General features: G+C 44.0%; 2 protein-coding genes and 1 long non-coding RNA gene across 6 annotated transcripts in view; 2 read left to right on the top strand and 1 right to left on the bottom strand.

The window, feature by feature from the left end:
• The first annotated feature begins 849 nt into the window (after nucleotides 1-849).
• SP5 (Sp5 transcription factor) lies at nucleotides 850-2,940 on the top strand. The gene is made up of 2 exons (XM_055572280.1): nucleotides 850-1,023; nucleotides 1,713-2,940. Exons 1-2 carry the CDS (start codon nucleotides 973-975, stop codon nucleotides 2,853-2,855), a joined length of 1,194 nt encoding a protein of 397 aa, XP_055428255.1. The 5' UTR covers nucleotides 850-972; the 3' UTR covers nucleotides 2,856-2,940.
• A 3,443-nt stretch (nucleotides 2,941-6,383) lies between these two features.
• On the bottom strand, nucleotides 6,384-19,144 carry LOC129646318 (uncharacterized). Its single transcript, XR_008711853.1, has 3 exons — nucleotides 19,042-19,144; nucleotides 9,613-9,760; nucleotides 6,384-9,515 (listed from the first exon to the last, which is right to left on the bottom strand). It is a non-coding gene; the product is annotated as an uncharacterized LOC129646318 (long non-coding RNA).
• Nucleotides 19,143-19,400, top strand: part of ERICH2 (glutamate rich 2) — a 53,331-nt gene continuing 53,073 nt past the window's right edge. The window contains exon 1 of one of the 4 annotated variants that reach the window (XM_055572292.1): nucleotides 19,143-19,332. The gene's annotated coding sequence lies outside the window, so the exon portion shown is untranslated. The remainder of the gene's footprint in view (nucleotides 19,333-19,400) is intronic. The other 3 variants (XM_055572283.1, XM_055572286.1, XM_055572285.1) reach the window with 3 other exon arrangements.

The raw sequence follows: 19,400 nt of genomic DNA, 5'->3' as shown, positions 1-19,400 counted from the left end.
GTGGCCGGAGAACTTCCAGATCGCCAGGAGGAACGTCGCAAGAGAGGCGGGAGGCACTGGAGCGTGTGCGCTACTATCCCGCGCCCTGGGCGGCCGCCCGGCCCCGCCCAGGGTCACAGAGCTGCCGGCCTCTCGGCTGCCGCCGGGTTGGAGATGGAGGCGGGAGCACGCGGCAGCGGGGCGCGGGGCTTCCCGTGCCCAGCCCCGGGAACTCCCTCGGGTCCAAGGTGTGCTAGGAGTGAGGATGTGCTCGGGCCTCTGCGTTTGCTGTCCGGCTGTAGGGTGTGTAAGTACGTTGGGAGAAGAGAATTACCCTCATCTTCGTCTCCAAGTCCCGCGCCTGGAAGCCGAAGGCAGATTTCTCTGGAGATAACAAAGACACTTTGTCACTTTGGGCGCTGCCTCGGTGCAAATCTTTAATTGCAAGGGAGTAGGGGGAAGAGGGGGATCGAGTGTCTCAAGCAACCCAAGCGCGGGTCTCCAGGCGGCAAGGCCCCCTTTGATCAGGAAAATCCAATTATTTGTGTATATACATTTCCCACATAGTGATTACTTCATTAATTGTCCCGCCTTTATCTCCTCCCTTCCCATCCCCCCTAATAATCAGTTCTTTTATCCAGACCAACAAACACACCATAGGAGCTTTGTGGATTCAAAGGATTTGCTTTCGCTTCTGAAAGAGCCGCTATTCTTTGATGATTGGGTAGCGGCAAACTTCAAAGCCATAAATCTTCCCTCTGACTGGCTGGCGGCCCAGCAAAGTCCTTATCAAATTCTTGGAGGTGATCCTGAAGCGCTCAGACCGCGCGCGGGGCGAGCGAGCGGGGTGCGGCGAGGGGCGCGGGCAGGGAGGGCCCCAGCGCGCAGGGCGGGCGCCGGGAAGGGACGCTAGGCGGCCCTTCGTCCTCGCCCTCGGGTCTCCATGCCTCAGCAGCGCCCTGCTCCGCAGCCAGCGGCCCGCAAGCCGTAGCTATGGCCGCCGTGGCCGTCCTCCGGAACGACTCGCTACAGGCCTTCCTCCAGGTCAGGGCTGGGCTTGGAGGCGGGCGAGGGAAAGGTGGGAAGGGCCGTGTCTGGATCTTTCCTGGTACTCTGTGCCTCCTGAATTTCAAAGAGAATCCCGCTAGGTGGGTGCCAATGAAGTGAGACATAGGGGTGCCCGTACCAACTTCACACCCAACCTTGGTGTCAAGAGTGTGGCCTCTGGGGGGAGGGACGCGCGTATGCGGGGGTTGTTCGGAGGCTGAAAACCGGCCCCAGCTCACCGCGCTGGGCCCTCCTGGGGCGGGCGGAGGAGGAGCGCGAGAGTAGAGTGGAAATGAGAGCTTAAAAGATGGGAGGGAAGGTAGATGAGCAGCCGGGCTGTGGGTGTTTACAGACCCTTTCTGACCGCGGAGTCGGGAGTGGCCCGTCGGATCGCTCCCCTCCTACTTTGTGCCTGCTTACTTTGAGACTGGATAGCGACTCTCTGCACCAAGTAGTTTAACAGGAAGCACTCGCGCTTTCTGCATCCAGGTAGCGAGGGCACCAAAAGTTTCCCCTAACTGGTGGGTGCGTGAGCAGGGTGCGGCGGCCAGGGGAGGGACAGCCGGGACAGGGGAGGGGCGGCGGTATTACAGCCGGCGTGCGGGAGGCGGGCCGACCCGGAGACCGCGCTTGGAGCGCTTAACCTTTTGTCTCTTCTCCGCCCTCCCCTGCCGCCGCCTATGCAGGACCGCACCCCCAGCGCCTCCCCGGACCTGGGCAAGCATTCGCCCCTGGCGCTGCTAGCCGCCACCTGTAGCCGTATCGGCCAGCCGGGCGCCACGGCGCCCCCGGATTTCCTGCAGGTATCCTACGACCCCGCGCTGGGCTCGCCCTCCAGGCTCTTTCACCCGTGGACCGCTGACATGCCAGCGCACTCGCCCGGCGCGCTGCCGCCCCCGCACCCCAGCCTGGGGCTGACACCACAGAAATCGCACCTGCAGCCGTCCTTCGGGGCGGCGCACGAGCTGCCGCTTACACCCCCTGCCGACCCCTCGTACCCCTACGAGTTCTCGCCGGTCAAGATGCTGCCCTCGAGCATGGCGGCGCTGCCCGCCAGCTGCGCGCCCGCCTACGTGCCCTACGCGGCCCAGGCCGCGCTGCCCCCCGGCTACTCCAACTTGCTGCCCCCGCCGCCGCCGCCACCGCCGCCCACGTGCCGCCAGCTGTCCCCCAACTCGGCCCCCGACGACCTCCCGTGGTGGAGTATCCCGCAGGCCGGCAGCGGCCCGGGAACCTCGGGGGTTCCAGGGGGCAGCCTCTCTGGCCCCTGCGCCGGGGGCCCCCACGCGCCGCGCTTCCCCGCTTCGGCGGCCGCCGCTGCAGCTGCCGCCGCCGCGCTGCAGCGGGGCCTGGTGTTGGGCCCGTCGGACTTCGCGCAGTACCAGAGCCAAATCGCTGCGCTGCTGCAAACCAAGGCCCCCCTGGCGGCCACGGCCAGGAGGTGCCGCCGCTGCCGCTGCCCCAACTGCCAAGCGGCGGGCGGCGCCCCGGAGGCAGAGCCGGGCAAGAAGAAGCAGCACGTGTGCCACGTGCCGGGCTGCGGCAAGGTGTACGGCAAGACGTCGCACCTGAAGGCGCACCTGCGCTGGCACACGGGCGAGCGGCCCTTTGTGTGCAACTGGCTCTTCTGCGGTAAAAGCTTCACGCGCTCGGACGAGCTGCAGCGGCACCTTCGGACTCACACGGGCGAGAAGCGCTTCGCCTGCCCCGAGTGCGGCAAGCGCTTCATGCGCAGCGACCACCTAGCCAAGCACGTCAAGACGCACCAGAATAAGAAGCTCAAAGTTGCTGAGGCCGGAGTAAAGCGGGAGGACCCGCGGGACCTGTAAGCCCATCTAGGGGCTAATCGAGACCTCTCCTGCCTCGGGCTCCCTACCCAGCACCTCTTCGGGGAGGTTCGGGTGCGGGGGGGGGGGGGGGGGGGGCGGGTGGCCTGTGGGCAGCCGGCCAAAGGAAGACCTAACAGAGGCACTTGCCTCTTCCTGCTTGCCTGCCTCCCAGGGCGACGCCAGGCCTCCAGCTCCCTGGCCGGCCTGTGGACGGGACCCTGTATCCGGGAGGAGCAGGGGTGGTAGAGTTGAGAGCTCGGCGCCAGGAAAATGAAGCTCTGAACCATTTTCCCCCAATCTGGGAGACCTGAATTTAGGGGGACCCATCCTGGGCTGACCTTTGTGTATAGCAGACGCTACTGAAATCAAAACGGAAGGACCTTGAGAGATTTGAAATAGTGCTCAGAGTTTTTTGCTAGGACTGGGCCGGGCTCTGTACAGGTTATTTAATAGCTTTCTTAATAATTATAATAACATTAATTAAAATGTTACTTTTGTCCTCAGCTCTATGCAGAGCTACAGCATGAATTGTCTCTGTAAAGCAATCAGCAGTTGCAGCGTGAAAATAAATACGTTAATTCCGGGGTCACCTCGGCAAGACCCCGCTGAGCCGGTCTCACTTGATCTTTTCTTCTTCCGGGAGGCTTTACAAAGCGGTCAGGTTTCGCCAGGAATTTGAAGGTTCTTGTGGGCTGCCTATGTCCGAGGCTTCTTTGGTTTGGAAGGTTCTGGGCACGTAAGTTGGGCGCAAAGATGCGGAAAGTAGGAGGGCAGGGTCAGTTTTGTGGTTAAGAGGTTAGGGTAAGATTTTCCCATCACACCTTGAGTTTCTCGCGCGGCCTTAGGACTTGACCGGAGACTGTCGGGCTTCTTTTAAAAGTTGATACCTGCTGTACATATAGTACGCGATATTTTTATCTGGTGAATTGCCTGTGTCTTTCTGGTTGTTGGTACTCTCAGAGTTCACAGGTAAACTGGGCTTCCTCCTGGCAGCCGGCCATGCTGCGGTCTGCAGAAGTGCTAGTAACTCAAGGATCTGTTCAAGATGAGATTCTGGACAGTTACAGAGTAACTGGGGGCCCTTTTTCAGATGGGTCTTTGCTCCGGAAAGAACCGCCTCTCTGTATTTCAGCCCCGTCATGATACACAACTTTGTCTTGCTTGTTCTCTTAATTATTTTGCTGTGGAAATCATACCAGTATTGTTTTACAATAGCCACTTTGGGATTTCTCCCTAGGCCTGGAAGTTTAGCTCCCCTTTGTGTCTTGGGACTTTATTTTTTCAATCACTGCAGTAGACTAAGATTTTTCTCAGGGAGGAGCCAGGAATACTCATCTCTAGGTTTTTCACCTGTCTCTAAAATGTGAAAATTTAAATGTGAAGTTTACAACTGTTTGAGTTTTTAACCTGAAACTGAAACCTCAATTTCTGACTTAGAACTAGCAAAGAACAGAAATTGTTCTCAATTTTGTCAGTGTTAAATTGACTGGTATCATTAATGCCAAATTTCCATGGGACTAGTTTTTTTTCATGGTAGTAGAGGTGTATATAAATTGATAGGACTTCACAGTTAACACACTGTGTTACCTTGCCTTTTGTTTGACGTCAAACTTAGGGGTAAGTTCTTGAAAAGCAGGAGGGTTGTGCTCCAAGAACTAATGTATTAAGTAAAACTCAACCAGCAACATAATTGAGATGGAAATTACTTTTACACTCCTAAGAAATAGCATTTTTTACTTTGTAATTTGGGACAAGGTAATAACTACTAAAATCATTATGGGAATAGGTCTTAGAACCAGTTAGTCTCGTTAGAGATTTGGGGATTATTTAATGACAGATTGGAACTCTTTACCTGGGACGGGCAGCTTAAGCTGCCTAAATTCTCAAGGCTACGACGTTTGCAAGTGATAGTAATAAAGATGTTGCACAGTAACACTAATATACATCTAATGTGTGATCTTAATCTACATCAAGATTCTTGAGAATCATTTCTAGGAAGAATTACAGAAACTCTCACACCTGAACCATACCCTGGGATTGACTTCAGAGCCAAAAAGGTTTTTTGGCAGATGGTAGGAAAAGAGGAATCCTTGTTGGAGAGTAAAAACACCAAGGGCTTCCTTTAGGCTTGAAATGATTCTCTTAGGTGAAAGAGAATGCCCTTGGTAAAGAAATACAACTGACAATACTGTAGTGAATCTACTAGCTTATTGACAGCTATGATTGTTTAGCATTCAAACAGATGAAGTGTTGAAGATAAAGTCTCCTTATAACTTTAACTTTGTCATTAAGAAAAAAAATTTAGTATCTAAACAGATAAGGTGTTGAAGACAGTTTTCTTATAACTTTGTGATGGTGAAGAGAAAGGTAAAATATATATGGAATTTATATAAAAATACAATATTTATAATTTTTAAAAGTAGAATGAAGTCATCTGATGAAAGATCACTTTCTTCTGTTTTTACTTAATTGAACCTGCAAATTTTAAAAGCTTGGTAAAAGTACAGGCTCTAGATCAACTTGGTACAGCTGAAAGACTGTTCCTTCCTCTCAGTGCAAATCTGTTTCAATTGCTTTAGAAAAAAATTCTATGCCATTATTCAAGTAGAAGCCAGGAAGTCACAATAATGTGATATTATTATCCAAGTGTAGGAAAGCATTTCATGTTTATACTGAAAAATAAGTTTATAAAATGCTCAGAAATACAAATTGGACAGTGAAGAAATGTATTAGATTATGTAAGCTGTTAAAATGTGAACTGCTGCTGCATGCTTTATTTGTTTCATTGAACTACAACCTACTATGGTATTAACCACTTAGGACTTCCAAAAATTATTTTAAAATACATCAGTATGCAAGAAAATATGCGTGAATTATGTAAATTAAGCACACTTAGCAGAAATTTTAATGAAATTCAAATTTAAAAGTTCAGAAGCAAATAACTGTTAATGTAAACTAAAATTTATTTTTTATGTGGAACTTAGCCATCATCCAAAAAGAAAGTTTGAATCCAGTTGAATCCACCAACTGGATTCAAGGCTTTACTTAAAGACCCCAGAACCCAATTCAACTGAGTTTTAAAAACCAATTGAAGAAACTATGTTAATGATGGCTTCAAGTGTCAATAGACATTTTTTAAGCAACTGTTTTAGTAGCATGCAAATATAATATAAAGATATTTCAGAAAATTCTAAAATAAGCGTGACATGATTAAGTCATGTCACATTTAACACAGTTGATAAATGAACCATTTGAAAACATGAGAACATGGAGAAACTGAGTTATTATTAATTTAGGTAATTTGGAGTTACATGTTTCTGAACTTGTTAACAACTCTGTAGTTTTCTGCTTTTCTCGAGGGATAATTGTGCAAATTTACCTTTAGCTGACCACTAACTTGGAATAGTTTTGGTAATGAAAGTAAATTATGTTAAAGAAAATACAACTGCATTATTCACCATTGTACTAGTCTTTTCACTGTGTTGTATATGTTGCTTTATTTTCCTTTAAGTCAACCTAATAACACATACCTATTTGAAAAATTAATATTGATGAGATTGCTTCTGGCAGAAACCTATGTCAAACAGTATTTGTAGAAAAGGCAGTTTTTCACCACAATTTGCACTCTATTTCTATTCTAATACTTCTAGACTGTAGGTATTCAGTTTAAAGCAGTATCTTTCCCATTTGTTTTGGGTCTACTGTGAGAGTTTCACAGAATGTCACTAAAGTGGTCGTTTGCCTACATTAACACCTACTAAGTTGTTCAGAGCTCAAAAATTGCGAACTACTTTTATTTGTGTTGGCTCACCACGTTAAATCATGACTAGTTATATAAACTAACACTATCTCACTAGAAAATCGTCGATTGGGGAATCAGATTCAAACCTTAAGCTTTGTTTTATGGTAAATGTAATTATGCTTTGCTAATGTACCAAATTGAGGGCCACTCAAAGCAAGTCATACAATGTGTAATGGGGAACTTAAAAGAGTATGAGATCAAGGGCAGCTTTGAAATGAAAACATGTGCCAAAATAGTTTAATAAACTAGGAACGGATAAGGAAAACATCTAGATAGAAAGGTGAATGTTGGTAATGAGACATAGATTTAGATTAATACACCAAAATGGCAGGTTTCATTATTGGGCCACTATAATGGTAACCTGATTCATGTAGCATTCAATATATTTGTAAACAGTAAATTTTTCTCTGTTGTTCAGACTCAGCACATTTTTGTATAAAGATCCTTGTGTTAATTGCTCCTCGATTGTTTTTAGAGTCTGCATTGTTCAAATTAATTTATGGACACTGTAACTTATATAATGGTCCTTTCTATAATGAATAAGTGATATTGTTCAGCAAAGAGGTAATCAAACAGTTATGGACAATCTTAAACTTTTTAAAAATAGTTTCACAGGTTCACTGTTAACAATTTTTTATCAATTGAAGATTTGCACGTGATGATTGGTATAGTATTCATTTTCATGCTGACATTTTGATGACTTCCCTTTCTAGACTTTATATACTTCTCCTTCCATGTCTTTAGTAATTATGCTGAAGCATAATCCCTAACAGGGTATTTGACACTTAATTCATAATTCAACCCATGCATGTGAACTGCAGTAGTTTCTGCACAACACATAATAAACTATATTAACTAATATGTTTTGATCGTCTACCTAATACCAAAATTCAATTCAGGGGAAATAAATCAAGTTCCTAGTTGGATACAGATCTTCCTTGACTTAAAATGAGGTTATGTCCCTATAAACTCATCACGAGTTGAAAATATCATAAATTGAAATTGCGTTTAATACTCCTAACCTAGCTTAGCTTAGGCTACCTTAAACATGCTCAGAGTACTTACAACTGGCAAAATCATGTAGCACAAAGGCTATTTTATAATACAGTGTTGGTTGTCTCATGCAGTTTATTCAATCCTGTACAGAAGTGAACAGCAGAATGGTTGTATAGGTACAGGGTGATTGCGTTTTGTTTGTTTACTCTGGTGATTGTGTGACTCTCTGGTAACTGTGGTTCACTGCCCGGCCCAGCATCACAGGAATATCCTACAGCATATTGCTAATCCAGGAAAAGATCAAAATCTGAAGTTTGGTATCTGCTGAATGTGTACCACTTTCACACCATCAGAAAATCAAAATATTGTGTGTCGAGCTATCGTAAGTTGGGCAAGTCTGTATATGAAAAATCTGCAGGGTTTCAGTTCTCAAAAAGTTGTTTCAGCATGATGAATATTTGGTCTGCCTTCTGTAACATGAAAGTTTGTTTTATAGCAAAACTATTTTTTCGTTATTTGCCAAAACCATAACATCAAAAATATACTAAAATTTTCTGAGGTCTAAGGCTATATCTAGATGTCACCTGATTTTTTAATATAAGGTTAAAAAATAAGTGTATTAAAAAATTTTAATACAAGGTTAAAAAAGGTTAAACTGTTCAGTTGCATGGTTGCTTTCTAATGATTTTGTGTTTAGCATAATCTGAAACATGGGTGAAAAACATCTAGCCTTCAGCTTAATTTCAGCCAGTTCACAAGGCAAGTATCAAAGGTAAATCCTCATTTATGCTTACAGTTGGGAAAACGTGTCTTAATTTGAAAAGTGTTCAGTAGCAATTTCCTAAAACTCTATGTAAGGTACCATGAAAGCTTATTTCTCTTATTTCTGCCTTTGCAAGTTTTATTCTTATATTTTGTATGTCTCTGCTTGTGGTTGCCACATGTCTTTGATATATCTGTGTCCATCTCTAGCATGGAAACTCATTTTGTGTCATATGTCTTTCTTCCTTTTCTTGGTGTATTTATGCCTATTATTTTATTTTGTTCTCTATTATGCAGGACTTGAAGGGTTCTAAACTCTAGTTATTTAAAACCTATTGTCTTTTTAATAGACATTTATATTCCTTGGTCTAAATTTTACATGTGAGTGAGTGAAATTTAGAGTTCTATTTATAGATTCAAATCATGTTTTATTTTTGCAGTATATGACTGCTGTTTACTGTGGGTTTGTGAACATCATTTTACTGCCAATTGTGATGGGAAAGTATTTCCATCACAATTAAGAGTAAAATTGTAAAATACGGTAAAGGATTATGGTTTGAGTTAATACCCAGTTGGATAAATTTTAATTAGTAAAAAGTATTAAAAAGATGATTACCTAAATTTATAAACAGAGTTCTTTATTTATTGAGCTAAGGACCTATAAGGATTTGGCTGTTTTTATTCCTTGTTAATGTTCTTATATTGAACGCAGACTTGATTTTCTTTCAAAGTCTTTATTCTCCTCTGTTTGATCCTTGATGAAGTTCATGTCCTCTCTCCATATTCCACAGACAACGCCAAGAAATGGCAACTGTCATTCTGGTGACAGATTTTATACTGAGTCTGGGTTTGGAGGAGAAGGTTGCTGAGTTTTCTAAGGAGAAAGTACTCCCTTCATGAGTCGTTTTTCAGGCTTGTGAACAGCAGGCCCGCCCATGCTGAGCAGCTAGGAGCTAGAAGCTGGGTGCGGGGCTGCAGCTGCCCTCTTGCTTCTGTAGCATGGAGATCTTGAAGTCGGGGAAAGGGAAGCAGATCAGAGGGAATAACAGGACCATGGGGTATAACAGACATTTGGAAGATCCTGTTTAGATAGGACATTCCTAAAGGGGTGGAAATAGGGTCACTGTATAGAAGCTGAAGGAAAAGGCTTGATCACTTTCTCAGTTAGAATGGACCCCTGGAAAGTGCCTTCCTTACCCCAGGTTGGTTCTTCTCTTTAATGGTTTCTTCTTTTTAAACCTAAGCTGAGTATGAGTAGGCAGTCAGGGAGACGTGGACCTCAACAAGTTGAACTTGGAGGACCTTTACAGGCTTTTCTCAAGCTGAAATGCTTCAAATCTAAAATCTGGAAACCAAAAAAATCCAAATACATTTTATTAAGGCTACTAAAGATACAACAGTAATATGGGTATTCCTGGGATTCTGGCAACTGCTTTCAGAAATCCAGGTTTTGAAAATATATAGTTAAAGGCATTGAAGAGGAACAAAGTAATTTGGGGTAAATCAGCCTCTCTGCAGAGTATTATCAGAATGTATTCACATGCTCTTAATGTTGGTTTTTGACGATAACATTTCTGGGGGTGTCAGTCTTTATAAATGCTGTACCATGATGCACATCGCCAAGTCCTGTTTATATGTATGGAAATTTCATAGTACAGTGACAGAACTGAAAAGTAAAAGCAACTTTTCAATAATTATGTTAATATAACTATTTAGATTTACAAGCTTTGACCTAACTAAATTTAAAGACATCATACCCTTGAAGTCAGTTATGTTGATATATATAATTAAGAATATGAGCTGCATAATTAATTCATTATTTGTTATTTATAATACTAGATGCAGAAAACTCAGGCAAAACAAATTCAAAACATGTATACATAACTAAATTCAATTCACCTTTTATTTGATGACTAAGGTTCATTGAGGATTCAAAGATGAACACAATCCTTCAAAGAGCTCATAATCATAAAGGAGATAAGACATGTACACAAATGAATGTAATACAAGGCCTAAGTAAAAAGCAACTAATGAACCTCCTATTACAACACAAAGGAAAGAGAAATTAAATTACTGCAGGTAAAACAATATTAAATTATTTTATGCCTTAAATATTTCTGCTTTGACAAACAGTCCACAAACTCCACCTGTAGCATTCGGAAATCATTTCGGTTTTTACATAGAGCTGAGAGTTCAAGACAGTGTGGTCCCCAGACCAGCAGCTTTGGCATTACTTGGGAACTTGTTAGAAATGCAGATTCTTGGGTCCAGTTCCAAGTTAACTAAATAAGAAACTCTGGGGAAAGGACCCAGAAAAATGTGTTTTAGTAAGTCCTGCAGGTGATTGCAATGCACACTAAACTTTGAGAACCACTAGTTTAGAAGTCTGGAGAAGGCAATGGCACCCCACTCCAGTACTCTTGCCTGGAAAATCCCATGGACGGAGGAGCCTGGTGGGCTCCAGTCCATGGGGTCGCTAAGAGTCAGGCACGACTGAGCGACTTCACTTTCACTTTTCACTTTCATGCTTTGGAGAAGGAAATGGCAACCCACTCCAGGGTTCTTGCTTGGAGAATCCCAGGGACGGGGGAGCCTGGTGGGCTGCCGTCTATGGGGTCACACAGAGTCAGACATGACTGAAGTGACTTAGCAGCAGCAGCAGCAGTTTAGAAGTCACAAAGAGTCGGACACGACTGAGCTACTTCACTTCAGTTTAGAAGATTGTGCCTTTAATAATGCATAAGATTAATCTATGGAAATAAGCAAATTCAAGCCTACCACACACAAGCTATTCTGGGGAAATAGAGAATGGACAGGCCACTTGGCTGAAATCCCTCACCCAGTCGAGAGACTCAATTGACAATCTTCTAACTCCTGATGAAAAGACAGCAATAGTCTTAATTGTAGAGTGATTCTTTTGTGCATGGTATACAGTTATGTAGACAATTGTCCTTTTATCATAGTATTTGAATACACATGGAAGATTTACGTTTTTGAATCACCAATCATATTCCATTTGTTAGTGGAATTTTCCCCCACACGTGGGACAATGACTTTTAACAACATCTGTTTCCTTCAAAGGAATACTCAGCTAAATAAGCAGTTTTGTTTTCTAGTGTCATTGGATGATTAATAGCTAATTATCATAGGGCATGTATAAAGTATACCACTATTAGTGGAAAATACAGGTACACTCCATGCTGCAGAAATGCAAAGATGGCATTTCTAAAACACAAGCACAGTTGCTTCAAGCCTCTGTTTTGCTTTAAAAAAAAAAAAAAAAAAAAGCCTTTTTAAAGCAAGTGCAGAGCTCTAGGGCTTCTCAATGGAGGCCAAAATTTAGGAAGTTGTAGATATTTATGTAGAGACTATTCGCTCAGTCATGTCTGACTCTTTGTGACCCCGTGGACTGTATAGCCCACCAGGCTCCTCCATCCATGGAATTCTCCAGGCAAGAACCCTGGAGTGGGTTGCCATTTCCTTCTCCAGGGGATCTTCCCAACCCAGGGATAGAACCCAGGTCTCCCGCATTGCAGGCGGACGCTTTAACCTCTGAGCCACCAGGGAATCCCTAGATATTTATCTAAACCCAGAGTCTTCAATTTCTCTGACTTCTCTGCTATCCTCCTCAGCCCATCTTCTCCTTCTCCACCAAATCTTTCTTGGCTCATCTCAGGTCTGTTTCTCAAACCAAAGCATTTCTTTGAAAAACATTTTATTTCTGACCTTTGGAATTATAGAAAGATGTTATGAATTATAAGTTCAAGGGAAGCTTGTAACATAAATGAGAATAGCTTCAAAGTTTTTTCCAGTGAATGAGCCTCTTTCTCTGCCTCCAAACCTGAACTGCCCATCACTGATTTGGGGTACTTTAGGAGAACACTTAGTGAATGACAACAAAAAGCTAGGTTGATGCTGACTATGGCATGTTCCCAAGGAGTTCCCCAGAACCTTGAAAGATCAAGGGTGCACTCTGTGACCAGATAAATCCCCCCAAGCGGTACTTAGAGACAGAGAATTTAACATGTTGGAGTTGGAGGAGAACTTTAAAACCATCCAGTTTGACCTTCTCATTTATCAGAGGAGACAGCTGAGGGCATGTCTGATCAAATGGAGCAACCGTTACATCTATGATACATTAATGAGTAAGTACACTCAATGGAAACCCAGCAGCCTAGAAAAGGACAGAGTTAAGGATCATGAAGAGTGGGAGAAGACTCAGGGACGACACCAGGATCTCTCTCTACCCTGAGCTGTTTGGGCAGAGGTAGGGTGGTAGTTGTCAGAGGCTGCTATCTGGCTCCCTCTGCCCTTCCCATATCCTGGGTCTCCTGCCTTCTCTGAGACAATCTCAACTTCCCAGTGCCTTAGCAGTCATCCCCTTGCATCTTTCTGACTACTGTTATCAAAATCTAAGCTCATATAGAAGGTTGTGCTAAGTGACTATTCAAAGGAAACAGAAAAAACTAGAAGGGTCCCTAGAGGAAGCCAGAGCTGAGGAGAAAAGGAGAACCTCTCTGATGGTGATGGAAAAGAGCTGATAGTGATGTACGTCATGTGGAGGACTGAGGGACTGATGATATGGAAAGACCATACCTCAGAAGGAACAGGTATCTTGTCTTGTTCAGCCACTCCATCATGTCCAACTCTTTGTGACCCTGTGGATTGCAGCACGCCAGGCTTCCCTGTCCTTCACCATCTCCCAGAGTTTGCGCAAACTCATGTCCATTGAGTCAGTGATGCCATCCAACCATCTCATCCCCTGTCGCCCCCTTCTCCTCCTGCCTTCAATCTTTCCCAGCATCAGGGTCTTTTCCAATGAGTCAGTTCTTCACATCAGGCAACCAAAGTATTGGAGCCTCAGCTTCAGCGTCAGTCCTTCCAATGAATATTCAGGGTTGACTTCCTTTAGGATTGACTGGTTTGATCCCCTCACTGCCCAAGGGACTCTCAAGAGTCTTCTCCAGCACCACAGGAATACGGACGGACCATACCTCAGAAGGAACAGGCATGGCAGTCCTAAGAGGCTAGATCCAGAGCATTTGGCAACAGTCTTGGCAAAGATTCCTCTGTATTTGTTACCTTTTGTTGCATAACAAATACCACAGTCTGAAAGGCTTGAAACAACACACATTATCTCACAGATTCTGAGCACCAGGAGTCTAGGCAGAGCTTAGTTGTAGCCTCTGCTTAGGGTCTCTCATAAGACTGCAGTCAAGGTGTTGGCCAGGACCAGGGCCTCATCTGAAGGCTGGCCCAGTGAATGATACACTGCCAGACTTAAGTGACTACTGGCAGGACTCAGTTCTCTGTGGGGTGTTGGACTGAGGGCCTCGGTTCTTTGTTGGCTATATTCTGGAGACAACCCACGGTTTCTTAATACATGAGTCCCTCCAACATGGCCACTTCCTTCATCAAAACATGCAAGCTGGGAAGGCAATTTAAAAAAAAATATGCTAGGAAGATGGAAGTAAATCTTTTGTAATCTCCTTAAGAAGTAGAAGTACAGCCTATCAACATTCTGTTCACTTGAAGAAGGCTACTCAAGAGAAAGGGGTTATATAAGGATTTGAATACCAGGAGGTGGGAATCCCTGGAGGCCATTTTAGAGGATGACTATCATATCTTGTGACACAGCTTGTCAAAAAAAAAAAAAAAAATGGAGTCACATATATAGACCATTAAGGTTTGGACAAAGAGTTTCTCAGCATCAGCTGTGATGCCTCCTCACTGGTGAGAGATTGCTAATTATCCCCCAGCATGCATCTTTCCTTTCTTCCTTATAGTAATGCCCAGGTTTTAGGGAGGCATATGACTCTCTATCTGGAGATGACATATCACAGCCTCCCTTGTAGTCAGGTGTAGCCACATGACTAAGTTCCCACCAATGGAATGTGAGCCTGAGTGATATATGCCACTCTCAGTAACATCTTCAAAAGAAAGCTGCATGCCCTCCCCTTCCTCTTTACCCCTTTTCTGAGGCTGGAATGTATATAATGGTGGTGGGCTTCCAGGTCAGTCATGTAGATAAGAGCAACATCCTAAAAGACCTTAGAAAAATAAAAAAACAGAAGGAATAGGAGTCCCCAGACCATCACTTTAAGCAGAACAGCCCAACTTTCCTGGGCTGCCTACCTACTAGACTTCTAAGAGAGAAATAAACCATCTTGTTTAAGCCATTGTTATTTGCTGTCTGTTACAGTAACTAAACCATAACCAGTATCCTGACGGATCACACAGTGCTTCCAGAGGCAGGCATTAGCAGTGCTCCTGCTGAGTCTTCCTGTGGCAGTTGTGAATTACATCACTTTAAAAGATGTCACATGGTGTCACCTTACCAGCTCCTCCTAGCCTATGTCTGCTGGAGTCCTCAAAATGAGTTCTCACCCCCAAAAGGGTATTCTCTTAGGCTGTTGCTATGGAAAACTCCATCACTGCTTTCCAGCTTTGCCCATGCTTGGGTACCCAGAGGACTTTAGTCATTCAGTGATTCATTTATTCCACTATTTATAGGGCTTTTCTCATGTGGCAGTCAGAGACAGAGCAGTGAACAGGATAGATAAGCTTTCTCCTCTTAGGAGACTGATATTCTAGTAGGGCAGTAAAGATACAATAAACAAATAAACCAACAAGATAATTCAAGGAGTCGTAAACAACAACTTGAAATTCATCTACATTTACCCTACAAGATCACACAGGGAGACAAAGCTGCAGCCTCAGTTCTGGAGAGCTCATAGTCTCCAACCTGAAGAATGGTCCCCAGTCATCCTTGTCTCATATCTGCCTCAGACTAAAGGAGACACATTATTTCTACCTGCTTCCCTTTGGTGAGAGTTAGTCCCACAAACACGCCTGTATGCACGAGGGATGGAAAATATAAAGATGCACATAGCTATTTATTAAACACTAACAATGTTTCACCAACATACTCATAGAAATCCAAATAAAAAACAGAGCAGAAAATAAAAGGGCCACTTTATCCTTTCCCTTCATAGATAACCACTGTTAATATTTTGGTTCTTTCATTCAATCAACACATCTTTATTGATCTCCTGCACCATTCCTGGCCCTGACCTTGATGCTAAATATGCCAGAGGTTCCTAATCTATGTGGCTTCCAGCTTGAGTGTGTGTGTGTCTCCTTCTGGGTTTGGAAACTGCCTGTACCCATACCTAGCTATATAATTTCAGGAAAACTACTTAATTCCCCAAGACTTGGTTTCCTCATTTGCAAAATAGATATAATGATAGTACCTAATTTATAGGGTTGTTGGGCATGCGTACATGCTCAGTCGTGTCTGAGTCTTTGCAACCCTCTGCGCTCTAGCCCACCAGGCTCCTTTGTCCTTGTAATTTTCTAGGCAAGAATACTGGAATGGGTTGCCATTTCCTTCTCCAGGGGATCTCACCAAGCCTGGGATTGAACCTGTGTTTCCTGCATTGGCCTAGAGAAACACTGACGTTATTAATGGTGAAATCTGCTTTGGCTATTAAGGAAAAGTTTACAATTAAAAGTCAAAAATTTTTGGACTTCTCTGGTGGCGCAGATGGTAAAGCGTCTGTCTACAACGCGAGAGACCTGGGTTCAATCCCTGGGTCGGGAAGATCCCCTGGAGAAGGAAATGGCAACTCACTCCAGTATTCTTGCCTGGAGAATCCCATGGACAGAGGAGCCTGGTAGGCTACAGTCCATGGGGTCGCAAAGAGTCGGACAGGACTGAGCAACTTCACTCACTCACTCACTTTCCTGCACTGGCAGGTAGATTCTTTATCACTAGTGCCACCTGGTAAGCTCTATAGGGTTGTTGAGGCAGGGGGATTAAATTTGATAATATAAGTTAAATAACTTAGAATAAAAAAATCTGTTACTGTTGTTTTATATATAATATAAATGTTTGCTTTTCTATAAACAGGATTATATTACTTAAATGCAGCTATGGTCTACTTCTTGAACCCTTTAGATATTTCTTTTTCCATTTCAAAGTATAAAACATGAAGTTCATTAACTGCTTTATGGAATTTTGTCGTTTGTATTTATCCTAATATATTTGGCCAAGAGATTCATGGACATGGGGGTCCATGAATGGGTACTGTATGCCAAGTTCTTTCTGTACCTTTATTTTCTCCTGGACAGTGGATACAGAACTTAGTTGCATTCTGAAAAGATTCATAATCCACAAACAGGACTGTGATTGAAACAGGCAGTCCTTGACTTGATCATGGAAGTTCGCCTCTTAGCTCCAATCCTTCCATCTGTGGGTTAAGCTCAGTCAGGAAAGAATTTGCCTGCAATGCAGGAGACATGGGTTCGATTCCCGGGTCGGGAAGATCCCCTGGAGAAGGAAATGGCAACCCACTCCAGTGCTCTTGCCTGGAGAATCCCATGGACAGAGGAGCGTGGTGGGCTACAGTCCAAGGGGTCGTAAGAGTCAGACACGACTTAGCGACTAAACCACCACCATCTCTTTCTCTTAGAAATGGGAAAGCTTTCTAGAAAACAGACAAAAACAGAAACACATAGACTGAAAACCAACAGTTTTACTGCGTTTAAACTTAATTTCATTTTACTTCCAGCTCCTCACTGGAGCAGGGCTAATGGCCAGCTTCTATACTTGAGTTTAAACAATCCCAGGTACCTTCCCAGCTCAGGGTTTAAAAATCAGAGTTTCTGTACTGTTTATTCATAAGGTCTATATGATTTCCTCTGTAAATTGTGTCCTTGTTTACATTTTCCTCACTTTGTATCCATCTAAAGTACCACTACTGAGAAGACACATGTGCTGCATTAAACCCTACAATTTAATGCCACTCTCTATACAGTCTAAATCTGTGATTGAAAATGTTCTCTTTGAATACTAATAATTTTAATGTTAAACTGCCTCAGATACAATCTTTAAGGGGAAAAATACAACTGTCCATTGTGATTTAGGATTTCAGTTCTGAGATCCACACAGCGGTTTCTCAGGTGTCTCTGTCTTTTGTGGGCACAGTCTCGTCACTGCAGTTCCTTGCAATCTGAAGACTTGTGGACCAAAGACACGAGTCTTCTAGTCTTAAGGTCCTTTAAAGGCCTATTATCTATCGGTCTGAAATGGTTCATGAGGCACCATCTTACATCTTCCCGAGGCCTTTAAAAAAATAAAGTCATACTGTTGGCTTCCTCTATACTCTGAGACACTGTTTTCCTGATTGCACCCTTGATTTGACCTTTACACTGAGGGCCTTTCCTAACTCTGAGGATGCTTTGCTGCTTAGAAAGACTGCCTGGAGCTCTTTATACTTCCTCTAAATGTTGTTGCAAAATTAAACATAGCTATATTTTGTCATCAGTAAGTAAAAGAAACCAGTTGACACTTTCAGCATTCTTTCAGGAAATCTCCTTAGCCAGATCCACTAGTTCATTTGTTATATCTTCTATTTTTCATGTTAATCACAGGTGGTGATGTTGCTAAACCTTTTGCTACAACTTAGCGGGGTCATCTTTTTTCTACCTTCCAATAACAATTTCCTCCTCCTCTCTCTAGCTTTCACTGACAGTCTTCTCAAGGTTCATCCAGATTTCATTAACAAACCTCTCAAGACATTGAGAGACTGAATATACAAACAGATAAGGGCTGTATAATACATAAAAATTCTCATCCACAATCTGCAGCAGCCAGCCTAGGAAACTAACCTATTAACTATAGCAACCATCCCAGAGAAGCAATGGCAACCCACTCCAGCACCCTTGCCTGGAAACTCCCATGGACGGAGGAGCCTGGTAGGCTGCAGTCCATGGGGTTGCAAAGAGTCGGACACAACTGAGCAACTTCACTTTCACTTTTCACTTTCATGCATTGGAGAAGGAAATGGCAACCCAATCCAGCGTTCTTGCCTGGAGAATCCCAAGGATGAGGAGTCTGGTGGGCTGCCATCTATGGGGTCGCACAGAGTCGGACACGACTGAAGTGACTTAGCAGCAGCAGCAGCAGCAGCAACCAGCCCAGAAATCCAGCCTGCTATAAGACAGACTATAGAAAAGTAGATAGCTATCTCTTGCAACATTTGGCCCAAAATGACCAGGACTTGATTAATAACTTCAGCTTCCCTAATTTTTATCCCTGCTTCCAATTTAGGACCAACCAGTGAAAGCCAAATGTTCATCCTAACCAATCACATAGGATTTCCCACTTCTAATTAGTCTGTGTACAGTATATCTCCATGCCAACAGCCTCCAACCAGGGCATAGTTGAAGTTTTCCCCTTTTTTCCACTACAAACTGTCCCACTCCTCTGTCTGCCTTTGACTGTGTGCCAAAATGCAAATGGTGGTGGCTGACTCCTTTCAAGTTTTGAATAAGTAGCCTTTGCTTGTTCTCATTTTATTGGTTTTCCTTTGTTTCCACAAGCTTCTTCCAGCTTCCCAGTCAAAAGCCAGTGGGTTGTGGTTTGGGGGTTTATTATGAGAGAATCCCACTTTCAGGTACCAAACTCTATTCTCCTTATCTACTGCTGCGTAAAAACCACCCCAAAACTTAATGGCATAAAACAACAGTTATCTTACTATGCTCACAGATTCAGTGGGTCAGGAATTCAGACAGGGTAAATAAGGATGGCTTGGCTCTGATCCACAACATCTGGGGCCTCACCTGGGAAACTTCGATGGTTGGGGGTGGGACGCTCCTAGAGGCTGCCTCACTCACCATCCTGATGACCGAGCCCTGCTACTTGAAGATCGGGCTCAGCTGAGGCTGGCAGCCAATTGGCTTGGGCTCTTCGCGACCATTGGCTGGGCTTTTCACAGCTCTTTACAGCCATTGGCTGGGCTCTGTGATAGCTTGTCCTGAGAGGCGCAGCCAAGCAGTGAGTGAGCTGAGAGAAAGAGGTGAAAGCTGCAAGCCTTTTCTGACCTGCTTTGGAAGTCACGTGTGCTGGTTCAGGTGAGTCACTAAGTCTAATCTAGATTCAAGAGGAGGGAATTAAACTCATCTCGTAATGGGAGGGTGAC

The sequence above is a fragment of the Bubalus kerabau genome, chromosome 3 (genome assembly GCF_029407905.1).
Source record: "Bubalus kerabau isolate K-KA32 ecotype Philippines breed swamp buffalo chromosome 3, PCC_UOA_SB_1v2, whole genome shotgun sequence".
NCBI classification, from domain to species: Eukaryota; Metazoa; Chordata; class Mammalia; order Artiodactyla; family Bovidae; genus Bubalus; species Bubalus kerabau.
Note: the sequence above shows the minus strand (reverse complement) of the source record. Positions and strands in the feature narration are given on the sequence as shown.

Coding starts and splice junctions, on each gene's coding strand:
- SP5 (XM_055572280.1), top strand. CDS start 973: ATGGCCGCCGTGGCCGTCCTCCGGAACGACTCGCTACAGGCCTTCCTC. Junction 1,024..1,712: donor CGCTACAGGCCTTCCTCCAG/GTCAGGGCTGGG, acceptor CCGCCTATGCAG/GACCGCACCCCCAGCGCCTC.